This window comes from Sinocyclocheilus rhinocerous, unplaced genomic scaffold (genome assembly GCF_001515625.1).
Source record: "Sinocyclocheilus rhinocerous isolate Xijiao unplaced genomic scaffold, SAMN03320098_v1.1 scaffold820, whole genome shotgun sequence".
In the NCBI taxonomy this organism is placed as follows: Eukaryota; Metazoa; Chordata; class Actinopteri; order Cypriniformes; family Cyprinidae; genus Sinocyclocheilus; species Sinocyclocheilus rhinocerous.
This window is the reverse complement of record NW_015670386.1, coordinates 107,083-122,097: the sequence shown is the minus strand read 5'-3', so window position 1 is coordinate 122,097 and position 15,015 is coordinate 107,083. Positions and strand designations below refer to the sequence as shown.

The window sequence follows — 15,015 nt, the reverse complement described above, 5'->3', positions numbered from 1 at the left end:
CTGCTCAGACTAAGACAAATCAATCGGAACACAACTCAGGTTGTGGTAATCACAGCTGAAGAACTGAAAAGCAATTATACCCGCTAATTACCATTAGAAGAGCTCACTTAAAGGAATGATGTTTCAAAACAACCCATGTGAAAGAACACAGCAGACTTGATGGGGCTTCTTTATCTCTTAAGCATTTAGTTCTACCATTCTTCAAAGTGTCTGCCTCAGCATAGAAGAGCAGTGTGGGACTGAGTTTGGTTTTATTGCTGATGTTAAAGGGATCGTTCAGCCAAAAATGAAATTTGTGTCATCATTTATTTACCCTAAGGTCGTTCCAAACCTATATGATTTCATTTCCTCCATGGAAATGATGGGATAAGAAGGGGAGAATGATATAAAATAAAAGGATATTTTCCACCAATGTATTCTTTTATTATTCTCTTTTATATATATATATATATATATATATGTATGTGGTAACACTTAAATTTAGGGACCAATTCTCACCATTAAGTAGTTACATATTACTAACTAGTAACTAACTAGTAACTAATTAACTAGTAGCATATTGGCTGGTTATTAGTACCCATAAAGCACATATTAATGCCTTATTCTGCATGACCACACAGTATTTTATATACCCAATACCTAAACTTAACAACTATCTTCCTAACTATTAATAACCAGCAAATTATGAGTTTATTTGAGGCAAACATTGTTGTTAATAGTTCCCAAACTAAAGTCTTTTCTTTTTTCCCTTTTCTTCTCATTGTTATTATTTTGGCTGAAAATAATAATAATAAAAAAAATTATTAATTAAAAACAAATGAAAAACAGCATAAATGTGTACATCTGTAATTAAATGTTACCAAAGCTCTGACAGTGAAAAGCTTTTTTTAAGCAATAAAGGCACTCGAATCTATTTGAATATACAGATTTGTTTCCTAATGTATATATTTATTTATTTATGGATCATTGTAAGTCTCAAAAGGCTCAAGGTGTTGGAACATGTGATCACTTGGCCAAAGAGATAATTCAGGATTTTGATCAGTCAAAATCCTATTACATTTGGAATTTGTCATTGGGATGCATCTGCCTTCTTGTTAATAGATGTCATGCTGCTGTAATGGACAACAAAGTTAAATCGTGTTGTTTGACTTTTATCCAGGCGATTGGGTGGACAGACAGAAGAGAGGAATAGTGTGAATGAAAGGCCTCCTTTTCTCATAGCAGTGCGACGGCTGAGCCCTGTTTGAAATGAGGGCCGCAGTTTGATGGCTATCAGTGAGATGGAAAAGCACCGCTGAGCTGGCTTCCCTCTGAGAGTATTAAGAAATAAATTGTCTGTCATGTCAATGGGGATAATATTAGTCATGACATTACATTAGCCTGCTGATGAAAATAGAAGCAGACGTACTTTCCAATTGAAACGGAGCACAGGAACGAGATTCGCCAAATTTTTTATGCATTCATGAATACTCTATTGTCCCCTCTGCACTATTGAACATAATAATCATATGCGCTAATCAATCACAAGGCAAATGGTTACAAAAACAATACAGAATTTGATATTGACTGTGTTCTGTAACAACAGAGGACTTTTTATTATCAATTTCACAGTTTAAGAATGTATAAACTATTTTAAGATGCCTAAATTATAACCCCTTTAAAGCCTTACATATGAAATAATAGTCAGAAATATATATATAACATAATAATCATATGCGCTAATCAATCACAAGGCAAATGGTTACAAAAACAATACAGAATTTGATATGACTGTGTTCTGTAACAACAGAGGACTTTTCATTATCAATTTCACAGTTTAAGAATGTATAAACTATTTTAAGATGCCCAAATGATAACCCCTTTAAAGCCTTACATATGAAATAATAGTCAGAAATATATATATTTTTTAAATGGAACAGTTTATTGAACACTTACGCAAAATATATTACAAGAAACTAAATCTGTTTTATGGCATTTATCATATTTGATACATCAGACTTATAATATGATAAAGTGAGAATCTGGAGCTCAAATTTGTGTTTTATTCAGAGGCCCAAACTGATCAAAATATGCAGTTTGGTGCAAATGTTGTTATTTGTATTGACTAAGATTACAGTAAATTCTGGTAGATTGTAATGTAAATCAATTAGATTTTTATTACAGTATAGCAGACTACTTACATAAAATGCATATAAATATCAGTTGTTGTTAGTGAAAGTTCGAGGAATTGAGACGCTTACACGGAGGTCATGTAGAAAACTTGTTTACTGCAGAATAAAAGAAAGAAAAGCAGTGACAGGAGGACGTTACAAGGCTTAAAATTTAAAACAACTTAGTATATACTTCTATTCAGAAAACAAACGAATTATTCTGTAACAAAGGTTACAACAGTTGTCACTCTACTGTATGTCTCCCAATAATATATCTTAGTAAGAAGATATTTAAATGCTGTAAATTAGTTTTATGGCCAAAGCTCTGTAGTTTTTATTGTGGGCAGTGCTAGGTAGAATAGGCTTACTTAAAAATTGTTGTCCATTACTGATTCCAAAATACATGACAAAAATTGTAATCAGTAATGTAATCCATTACATTACACATTTAAGGAAATATAATCAGACTACTTTTTGATTACTTTATTATTTTCATCTAACTTATCACATTGATTTAAATAGGATAATATTGTACCAAAGTGAAATAAAAATACAAAAACAAAGAAAATGTATTCCGTTCATTGTTATTAACAACATGAAGTGCATCTCAAGCTGGGGTTTCATGAAAGAACTGCAGGGGGTTAGTTAATTAAATCATAAAAATGTAAAACTAAAATAAATCATTTTAAAATAACAACAATCAAAATAAAGAACTTACTAAAAAAAGATTAAATATTTAGTTTACCTGCATATCATGTGACCATTAATTAACGTCAGAGAACTGTGAATATGCAAATGTGTTACTTAATATTAATTTATTACCTCAAACACAGTATAATACGATACATGCACGGTATAAAACAACGATGATTGAGTTTTGATCATGTTGGTAATTTAGGGGCCTTAGAAATTCATGTATCAAATATCGTACAGTAAGCTTTAGGTTAAACTATATAACACTATTATTTTTAGATGTAACAGCCTCTAAGACACATCTGAGACCGCTGAACTCATGATCCCATTACATACAAATGTTGGTAGTCTAGAGACGCGTCTGCTAGTTTGTAAAGAGCAGCCGGTCTATGTGAAGAGGAGGATTTGCTTTGTAAACTAGATTTAGTTGATTTTCCTGTTGTTTGTTTTTCTCTCTGGGGAGAGATGCTTTGCTCATTAGCTTGAACACTTTGCTTGTAATGGAAGCTAATGGTTTATGCATATGGAGAAATCAGCAAGTGCTGCTATGATGTAGTGTGATGTTTGTTTTATGGAAATCAAATAGTAGGATAAATCAAAGTCTTCATGCATAGACACCAACATTCAATCCAGAGCACACAATACAGCTGTGCATTGTTCTATAATTTGAATCATTTCTCTGCATGACAAAATTGTTTATCCAGATAAAACAAGGCAGGCCTTTGAAATATTTTACTTAATTAATTATATACATACAAAACTATATACCAAATCTGAACACTGAAGGTAACCATCCACACTGGAATACTATAAATAGCCTCACCAGAGTATTTGTAGAAAAACAAATCTATATGAATGGTCCTCAGTGCATTGAAGTATGAAATCTGTAATTAAAAATTCAATCAGGGATTCCCAATGCGGAAATATCAGGTATTTTGATGAAGCTTGGCTAAAGCATTGACTACATCATTAGCTTTTATTGTGCTTTCCTGATAGCGCCACGGCCCTGTTTAATAATCATTATAGGCCATAAAGAGAAATGGTGCAGGGAATGTTTCATTAAGACTGTAATCCCAGGATACAGAAGCGTCAGTCGGTCGGGTGACAACACGCTGCTGTGCTGCTGATACAGCAGGATGTCAGAAAAGAGCCATTTGGCCCCATCCAGAGCTGCTCCAGTGTTTAGCATAAAACATTAAGAGAGAATAGACCAGGATTTCATCATAGCTTAACCAAATTAAATCGCTTGTTTGGAAACATACAAAAGATCAGCCATTCTGAACAATATAAAAATTGAAGATGAACATCAAACTATTGAACAACCATTAGCTGTATTCTCTGAAAACCATTTAAAAAATAAAGAAGTCTCCAAACTGAGTCTCCAAAAGGATCATGTCTATCTGCAGAGCGCTGTGATTGGCTGAGATCAGCTATCTTCCCTGAGGGCTAAACCTCATACACACACCTTAAGGAGCCGTCTCCCTTCACTGGAGGTGGAAATGAGCCAGACTTAAGATGCTCCTGGTGTAGGTCTCTCAGGACAACTAGACAGAGAGTCTGGGAATAATGTCTGCAGTACTGCTGCACAAAAGAACATGGTAGTGCACGGTTTAATGTACTTTAACTAATTAAGCCACCAGCTGGATATTATCATTTTATTCAGTCATTTCACAGTTTAATTTGCATTGCATAAATATGACAATAGTATAACACAAAAAATTTGCAAACTAATTCTTGTTACCATATCAGTTCACTGTGTTGCTTTGTCCTTGTGTTATATATGCTTTATATGCTAGTGTATATGCTCCTAAACATTCAGTCTTTCTCCTCCATGAAAACGAACCATGAATATTGATGACTCATCCTGCACTACACAGATTTTCATCCAATCAAATGCTCTCTAGAATGAGAATCTCACTTCCCTGACTAGCAAGTAGAAAATCATGATTCATAGCTGTGATGTAACTTAAGCCTGTTAGCGATTTAAAAAAATAAAAAAGACAAGCCCCTCAATATGTCCAAACTTCTTTTTTTGAATAGGATATATAAACACACACACAAAAAAAGAAACTGTGAAGTGTATCATTTGTGCTTTTAGTGACACCAAACAACAATTTAAAAGAGAATGATTATTTTCAATAAAGAGCTGAATACTCCCATTTGCTATTGGTCAATCTAACTGATAGCCCCGCCCCACAATCACACCATTGGTTGGCACTGGGCTGGTCAGGATGCTCAAACAAACAGCGCCACGGTTTACACTTTCTGGGGAAATAAAACTTCCAACGAATCATTTATTATTATTGTTGTTATTAAATTTTAAGTTGGGACAGGCGAAAGTATTTAAATAAAAAAAAATACACACATTAACTTTAAATACTCACCATTATGAAAATTCCCACAAGAATCCATTAACGTCAGTCAAAGTTACATGATCTATGATGAAGCTTAGAGGACCTGACGGGCTGGAATCAACTCAAGTAATGTTCACTGACATTTGGAAAGAGTAAGTTGATTATCTTCTTGAGCTGTAGTGTCAGCATTCCTCCATCTAAACATATTTATGGAGGAACAAGTAAACACAGTAGATTACTTTACCAAAGGACAGATGGACAAGAAGGTAGTATGTATTGGACAATTTGGGGAAAGTTCACTGCTCAACCACCAAAATGATCTAGAGATTTACAAAGTGTCTTTATATTCCTCCCTACATATGTTTATGGCTTCATGATGTCGTCTCATGAATCCTTACAATGGAGGCAGAATGATTGGTGTGTGGTCCTTTCAGATATCTCTGCAGGCAATCCACAGTCCACTCAGCCAGCTGTCAAGGTGAGACAGTTTTACATTTTGAAGCTCCAATGCCCTTGTCCAATTTCACTTTGCAGTGAATCTGGGCTGAACATGCCAATCCTCATATTACCAAACAAATTAAATCAGCGAACTGGGAGGAGAAGCGGGGGGAGCTCCTGTCAGACGCACAACAGCCTCTCCTCCCAGCCTGCCAGGAGATCAGGGCACTCGGAGAAGAGCTTGGTTAATTGGTTTAGGACGTGAAGTGTTTCTGACAAGCACCCGAAGACAGAGGAACTGCAGAGAATGATCTCAGGAGGAGCGCTGGGAAAGTTCAGGTAATGAAGCTAATACTTCAGCAGAGGTTCATTTCAGAGCTTTGCAGTGCATCGTTTAGCCTCGCCAAACAAAATGACACCTTATGTACCTCTCCAAGCAGCTGGTCAGTGAAACCAAATTGTAGTTCTTGGTTAAAGAATGAATTAATGTTACTGCAATGGACTTGAATCTCAAATACTAACATCTTAACTCTACATAAGCTCTAGGGACAAATTACGGACCATACTAATGGGGCAAAATGCCCAGGGCCTCCTTGCTAATTGCTAACAAGCTAATTGAGATGTAAAATTGAATATATAAGAAATTACCTGAGTTCTTGTCTACAGTATATCAAGGTTGTCCAGTCCTGCTCCTGGAAGGCTGCCTTCCTGAAGAGTTTAGTTCGAACACTAATTAAACATCTAAAACCAGCTAATCTAGGTCTTCATGGTTACAGGGTTAAAGCTGAACTCTGCAGGAAAGTGGCCCTCCAGGAGCAGGATTGGACAGCCCTACTACAGACAGAGCTGAGTTTCTCATGAATCTCCTCGTATTTACAACTTTTTGTCTTGTTTTTTGGATATTTTTCAAGAGGGGTCCTCCAAATGGGTTGGTGCCCAAGGGCATCACAGGACTATATCCCATTCTCGATCAGCTCAACTGTTCCCGGTACTAGCACGTGGCGCTCCTTCAAATGACTTTTACCTGGTAATGCGCCACAGAGCATCACCTTGAAAACTTTTGCCATTAATTTGCAACAGCAGAATATAGCGGTTGCTCAACTGTATGAGAATTCTGCTATTCAGCAAAAACAATCCCAATTCAAATCCTGTGTAGAGGCGTTAAATGACATTTTCTTCGGTTCAAGGCACACTCGTTTAGATCGAGGATAAGACTCACACAGAATGCTGTAATTTGTCTAGGGTGTGAAAAAAAAAAAAGGTTATGTTTGTGGTTTATAGGTGACACATCCTCCGGACACATTTGCTCATGTCAGCTTAGTGTTTAGTACCCATATATTTTATCGTAAGCCTGCAGCTGTCAGCTCATAATAGGAAGCAAGGTCACAATCTCTAAGACCCTTCAAAATTCATTTATTTGGATATTGTGATTTCACACCAATGACTGAAAGGGGTCTGTAACTGTCTAGTTGAATTCAAAAATAATTGGACTTGCCAAGTAACCTTGGGTAAAACCAACTCCAACTGGTGTTAGCTGGAATTATAGCGGACACCCTATGGCATGAATGATTAAATTGGACATACTTCCATTCTAAAATTTGGCCAAATTAGTCCCAATATATTATCAATAAGTTATTTTCATACATCACAGCAAAAAATAAATAAATAAATCAATAAATAAAAAACCGCAATGGGTAAAAACAGAAATAAGTCTGTCTGAAATTTTTTTTTTAAATTTAAATAATTTTTTTTTTTACTAAAATTACCATAACTCAATTTTCCATTAAAACAACAAACTTCTCTCTGGTGATGTATGCTGAACTTCTCCAATTACTTAGTCTGTTTAAACCACATCCTGTCTCTATCTAATCAACAACTGAATTTAACTTAAAAAAAAAAAAACACATCTAAACACTTCACCTTTAAGGTTAATAACTGAAAATTTAAATTAAATAATATTACTCCAAATTAATTTTTGACTCGTGAACATCACTCAAAATTTTAGCAGATAGATGAGGTCATCAAGGAAAATTTTCTTCACTGACTGGTGTTAGCTGGAATTATAGCGCGCACCCTATGGCATGAATGATTAAATTGGACATACTTCCATTCTAAAATTTGGCCAAATTAGTCCCAATATATTATCAATAAGTTATTTTCATACATCACAGCAAAAAATAAATAAATCAATCAATAAATAAAAAACCGCAATGGGTAAAAACAGAAATAAGTCTGTCTGAAATTTTTTTTAAAAATTTTAATAATATTTTTTTTTACTAAAATTACCATAACTCAATTTTCCATTAAAACAACAAACTTCTCTCTGGTGATGTATGCTGAACTTCTCCAATTACTTAGTCTGTTTAAACCACATCCTGTCTCTATCTAATCAACAACTGAATTTAACTTAAAAAAAAAAAAACACATCTAAACACTTCACCTTTAAGGTTAATAACTGAAAATTTAAATTAAATAATATTACTCCAAATTAATTTTTGACTCGTGAACATCACTCAAAATTTTAGCAGATAGATGAGGTCATCAAGGAAAATTTTCTTCACTCCATCAATGTGCTGGCAGAAGAAACGGTGGTTTGTTTGTCCTCCATGTGTCTGCCAATCACAGCTCTCCCTGAGGGTTTCCATCAATCAGTTTGCCCACATCCTCCTGCTATCAGTCTAGACATCAACGGGCAATGCAGCAGGGAGCGGGGGCTTCCGAGCCACAGCAAGAACCTGACACATCTCTCACATTCAGAGTTAAATATCGCAGCTCTTTCATGTTCAGACATTGCAGTTGTACATCAGCCCCCAGGACTGTTTGGTAGCAAAAAACCTCAAAAAAAGGACAAAGGTGGGAGCGTACGGTCCCTGACTGATGTTAGAAATAGGCTGGAGAGAGATCAGAGAAAGGAGGATAAGCACCTGCGCTGTGCAAGCATACAGGGTGAAGCGATGGTTTATGGGATTGAAGCCAGCGCTGACAGCATGTGTAACTCAGAGAAGACGGCTCTTGGTGAGATATACTGGCGGGGTGTAATAAAGGAAAAGCAGACTGAGATCTGACCTGCCCAAACGGCTCCACGGCATGCTCTCACTCAGGTCCTCTATTGTATCAATCAGCAAGAGACAAGGTTATTCTTTCTGAAAGAGGTCTTCAATCAACCACCCACAGAGAGACACGTCACATTTAACCATGCAGGGCTACCATTTTTATGAAAACACCATTTGTTTCTTGAAAAAGAGCATTTTATTAAAACAAAATGCATATTTACATTGCAGAGGTAACTATCCATAGGTTGTCACAATATTATGTACCTTTACAAAAGAGGAGAATGTATACAAAAATGCTTTTAGGTGTATCAGTGAGATACAAATGCTTTGGGACACTCCTAAAAAGGCAAAGTTGAAAAACTGAGCTGTAACAACTGTATGTGCTATGATTAACTAAAAATGAGCTAAATATAGAGCTACCCCTGTCTTAAGGCTCACAGGTCTTTGCCTTTTCAGAGTATTTTGCAAAAAAACAAAAATCTATGATTGACAATAACACATGACGGCTTTAAACTGCACAAACCTGTAGAAAAGTACACACCAATTAAGAGATGCAATGTCATTTTTACATGATGTACAAGGGTAAAAAAAAATATGCCCACATATAACTTTAAATAATGACATACTGACACGTAACAGCATGCTGAACATTGCCGAGTGTTGATTCATGTAAATTAGATTACTAAATTGAAAAGGCTGCCGTCAGTCAGAGAGAATGGCGGAGGCGTAAAAGGAGAGCTTGATGGAAGTTGCATAAAATCTGCTGGGATAGCTGCTGCGCCCTCTTCCAGTGTGGAGCCAAAAAAAGGCTGCAGAAACAGTATTTTCTTAAAGGCTGTCTTGTACCGTCACACTTTAGCAAACACGACAGTCTCAACAAAAGCACCTTACTAAGCTCATCAGTTAAACAATAGTCCCTCTCCAACCAAACAAAGCTGCTTTTAATTGCTGCATGTATCTCTTACCTGTGAATAACAGTGAATACTAAAGATCTTAAGTATTATCCTGTTCTTTTTTAAATTACAGTTTGTGCATTATTATATAACCCCTTTCGATTGTTAACTCAACACATGATGTTTTTTAAACTCGTGGGACAAACTCATCAACTCTGACATTCACTTTCACAGTATCGCATTTCTCAGTGATCTGCCAGAGTTTGTTTCTATACATGCCTGTCTACAACCAAGGGTGCCAGGCGGGGTCCATGCGGCACAGGTTGTCCAAGCTGTTGGCAGCTGCCACTAGCGTGTTTACTTTACTCTCACCACCCTCGAACTGGGCCAAGTTGTGGAGGCGGGTCATGATGGCGGTCACAGCTTTCTGGACCAGAGACACCAGCTGTTGGCTGTCCATGTTCTCAGGTTGTCCAGCTGGGGACAGAGGCATGGATGTGTCCTCCTGCGTCTTCTTATGCCATGCGATGATCTCATCCCTAAGAACAGCTTTCAAGATGCCATCGACCTGATTGAGAGGAGACACAGGTTTAGAGTGGGTCAAGAGCCCTGGAGACTGAAAGTGCAGAGTCTCATTTGTCATTATTCTCATTCCTCAAAGCGTACCTTGAAGTTAGGCTGAGCAAAGCAGCGTGCTACCGCTATCATAGAAGCCGTGAGGGGTCCAGATACGCCGATTGTGGTCAGGAACTCTGAGATATTGGGCGTCAGCCTGAACGGGACGGGCCGGTTGGCATCCAAATCACCAGTGGCATCATTAATATCAAAGCGGAAGTACGATACATTGAGTTTTCCAGTGTCCTGTTGGGGGAACAACACATCAGGATGGTGTTAACTAATTCAACTTTGAAAATCTGACCTTGTCATCCAGAAACTACAGTATGCAGACGTATCAAACTTTGAGAGAGGGAGTATCATGTGGCGCCAAGTTGTTAGTTTCCATTCAGAGAAACAAAGCAAAATCACATTTGGGAAAGGAGCCTGTTTGCTCATGTGGGACTCAAGTGGGACCAACATCAGACAACAGCTAATCTATAGCACTCTGGGAAAACTGGATAGCGTTGTAGACATCCGACCACAAAAATGTGAGGATGTATTGATCCTACACCCACTGTGGTCTGTGTCAGCATTTCAGCATACGAACAAATATAATCTTCCATTTGCCTTCTGATGCCCTTGATGTAGAGCGTCGTTTTTTACCAATGAAGTATTTCAAATAACAATAATGTTTTCAAGATTACCATTTCCAGTAGGGGTGTAACGGTACACAAACATGACGGTTCGGTACGTACCTAGGTTTTGACTTCACGGTACAGCATGGTGAAAAAAACTAAAAATAAAATTGCTAAACAGTGGTTTACTGAACAAATTGCTCTTTCTTGAAATAAATTCAATTATAATTCAAATTTTCTTAGGGATAAAAAAATCGACCTCAGCTTATGCTCTAAACTATAGGGAGCCCTTTTACATTACTATAGGTTACAATTAACAACAGATCCTGAACTTAAATTTAATTACTATTTATTTTTAAACATAATAATCAACACTGAACATAAAAAAATTTGTATGCAAAATTGCAAAATGCAGTTTTAAATTAAATTCTAAATTATAAAATTTCTATTTGTTGTTGAAATATATTCATTTACACAGTGGCTGTCATAACTTGTTTCAGAACAGTTTTTTAAAACATACATTAAATAACTAAGACATCACTAACAGGTTAAGTAAAATATGAGTATATAGTCTAATATTTCGCCAAATGCTCTTCTCTAGACTTCATTTCTCTAGCGAAGTAACGAGCTGTGGACACTGATGGCCTGAGGTAAATGAAACCCTACGTGACATTTTGTTTTGACGTCTTTCCATGGTTGAAACACAGATTGAGCAATTACATGAGGCATGAGATGTTCATTTATGTTTATTTCGCATTAAAACTACTAGTAAAGAAGAACTGATTGCTCTGAGGTGTCGTTTGAGGTGTTTAAACAGCGATCTGTCACACCACATCAAAGAGCGTCAAAACTGCATTTTTTGTTTGAATTTCCTTAAAAAAAATGGACAATTTTAAAGATGAGACTTTATTTCTTATCAAAAGTAACAATATATAAAACTGGAAATTTACAAGAAGTTTCACTCATGCAGTGGTTGAAACAATGCTGTATTTGTTCTTGGTACATGCGTACCAAACCCGTACCGAAAATTTTTGGTATGAATACGTGTACTGTTACACCCCTAATTTCTAGTGTTTTAGGCGAGATCAGGGATTCTGTAGTTGTCTACAAGATTTTTATTAGTTTAATAATGATGAAATGTCACTCAAATATTGTTAAGCTCCTCCAAGCACAATAACAGTGTTAAAACAGGATTCAAGCTCAATATTTAAAGCCTGCACAGGACCAAACTCGATATCTGAAGTCAAACGGACTGGAAGTGATACACCAGGGAAATGCATGATGGTTTGTGAGTGCGTTTTTGAGAGAGAGAGACAAAGACAGCACATATCTGCTTGTCCTCTCTGCCTGCCGTGGTAATCTCCTAGTGCCTAATGAGATCTGTAGAGTGGAACCGGCAGCAAGGGGGCTTACTATACCCACTTAGCCGCCCATTCCTCTGCCTGTCAGAAAACTGCAGATTAGAATCACAGGACGAGTTACTCGTTTGACAATCATTTATAATAAAAGACTCTATGGACCTGCACTCACCCGATACTGTACTAGAGGACAAAGAATCATAAAGACAGCTGGAGAGTGGCCATCAAAAACTGAAATGTGTGATAACCCAACAAACTGCTTTGGACTTGGATACATGTATATTTGATGAAAGAGGGCTAGTATTAGTTCCACGACGTCAAGTCATTCGGGTACCTGTGCGATCTGCAGCATCTCCGGGTTGAGACGGTTCAGGTGCAGCATGAACTCAGCCAGGCCGATAAGAGCAAGCTGGATGGTGAACATTTTGCGGAAGGTCCAGTAGTCTGTGGCGTTGGGGAAGGTGTGCAGCGCCCACTCCTTCAACATGCTACGAGGAACCATGTTGCCCTGGACCTCCTTCAGAATGTCTCGCAGGACCTTAAAACATGGACAAAAATATATATTTTATTGGTTCATTTACTCTACTGCATATTAGGGTAAATGCCCAGTTAATTTCCCCCCAAAATTAAAAGCAAAAATGACACATAAATATAAATATGGAGAAAAAAAATAACAAGAGTATATATTTAAAAAACTTCACCTTGGCCATTTCATGATATTCAATTTTTGTAAAATAAATTTTTCTTGATATGCTTTCTCATATTATTTCTAGCATACCTGATGGCTGGCTTGGGTTCCTCTAGCCTGAACAGTCGCAAGTCGGTCATAATAGCGGGAAATAGGGTTGTCATGCTCAATGCCCTTCTTAGCACAACGCTGCTTGTAGATTTCCACCAGAGACAGAGACGATGGATTGTCCTCCACTAACCGCATTTGAGGAGACACCGCCACCACCCTTGGGACTGAGAAGAGAACAGATTTAAAGAGGATGTACTCTACTCTACACAAATCCCACTGACTATTTCAGCTGATATTCTAAAAATTCTCTTTGAAAAGCATCTTATAGATTCTATTTGGCTTTGATAAAAGGCTGTTAACCTGAAATACGACCTCATCACCTAAAATACTTCTAAACATTTTATCCCCGTTTATACAATAATTTTATTAACATAGTCATTTTTAAACAAGACACATTAACAGCTGAGAGAGGCCCCAAAAACACCTGTGAGGGAGTAAAAAGAAAAGCATGTCACACGACCACTGGGAGCCTCTCACACACATCTAATAAATAACTTCAGTGAAAGGCATTAATGAATGATAAAAATAGAACACGTACACAAACATCCCTAATGTTACTTAATGATTATTAATTGCACTGCAGCATAAAATCAGCCTCTTTTCTTTGCAGTAAAAAAAAGAGAACAGACAAAATGTTTCAGCGAAAGCTAAAATGTGGCACCCTTGACCTCTGAACTGATATGGTTTCATCTTTAATGTGTCTATCACAAGAAAGACCATTTAGATCTTCCTCCCTCAGTCTCCACAGGGAGAAGAGCAACCTCATTTTTATTCATTCTGCTCCAGTCCCCTCTCTTTCTTCTTCTGTTACCACTACACAGATTTTCTGGTACTTTACAATCTTGCCTCTTTTTCTTCTCCTCTATTCTCCATCTCCCCCAATCTGTCTGAGAGCAACTAGGCCATTGAATCCAGCACTCAGAGCAAATGGACAGCATTCAAATGGGGCAGCTCGGAACACATGCATGCCACAATTAAAAATAGACTTAACTAGAGAATGGAACGATTTTTTTATTCTAAATTTAATTTTTTACATATATATATATATATACATAATGTATTTATATTTTATTCTTTATAATGTTTTACAAATCATTTAATATGATTTTTACTTTTTTTAGAAATAGGCTTAATCAACGTAAAATCAGCACACCTGAAACGACGATAGGTGCATGGGAACAAAATCAAACAAACAGTTGAATCAAAAATAAGTAACGAACCCGCACACTATCAATACTTGCTAATTCTTAAACTTTATTTATCACACGCAATGTTTCGGTCATTTCGGCACATTTGCCTGATGAAGGTCGGTGGACCGAAACGTTGCGTGTGATAAATAAAGTTTAAGAATTAGCAAGTATTGATAGTGTGCGGGTTCATTACTTATTTTAGAAATAGACTTGAAAATTTATTGGTCATGAAAATGGAAGGTCTTGTCCAAAAGACTGACATAAATAGATGTAGTCAGTGCTATTTCAGGGGAACGTGAACATTTCTGTGTGATCTGGGGTTGCTGCAGTACCTGTGAAAAAGAGGTGTCTCTTGGTGGTCTCTTTCCTCTTCTCCAGGCAGGGATTGAGTAGCCGCAAGAGTTGCAACACACGCTCCTCTCTGCGGGACTCTGTCAGACATGCGTCATTCATCACCAAGTACGGATAGATCTTGCCGTTGTGCCCGCGGATGTAGAGGCGTCGGGCAGCTGTGTTGTGCTTTTGAACAATCTCCACCCTGGGCATGAACCTTAGGAGGTAGAGTAAGAGGGCGGTGAGGCAGAGAATGATGGGTAAGTGATGAAGTAATCACTATGAATTAAGGTCTCAGCTGGAGTCTAGCTTAGAACTCCAAGGGGAGAAGAAAAAAAAAAGGAAACAAATAAGTTCAATCAAAATGACCTACGTGTTCAAGTGTATGTGTTAGGGACATGAAGCTACATATTTAAGATTGAGCTGTGGGCTGCCTGAATGACTAATCAACTAATTTGTTTTAAAGGAAATCCTCAATAATAAAATTTAGTTTTGGTTTTGTCTGAAATTTTATTTTTTTTA

General features: G+C 37.0%; 1 protein-coding gene across 1 annotated transcript in view; it reads right to left on the bottom strand.

Annotated features, from left to right (window-relative positions):
* Positions 1–9,579: 9,579 nt before the first annotated feature.
* Positions 9,580–15,015, bottom strand: part of trrap (transformation/transcription domain-associated protein) — an 87,387-nt gene continuing 81,951 nt past the window's right edge. Inside the window, exons 68-72 of the mRNA XM_016546024.1 lie at positions 14,493–14,710; positions 12,950–13,134; positions 12,506–12,709; positions 10,248–10,442; positions 9,580–10,149 (exon numbers count right to left, since the gene is read on the bottom strand). Coding sequence (XP_016401510.1) covers positions 9,865–10,149; positions 10,248–10,442; positions 12,506–12,709; positions 12,950–13,134; positions 14,493–14,710 — 1,087 coding nt within the window. The 3' untranslated portion in view covers positions 9,580–9,864. The remainder of the gene's footprint in view (positions 10,150–10,247; positions 10,443–12,505; positions 12,710–12,949; positions 13,135–14,492; positions 14,711–15,015) is intronic.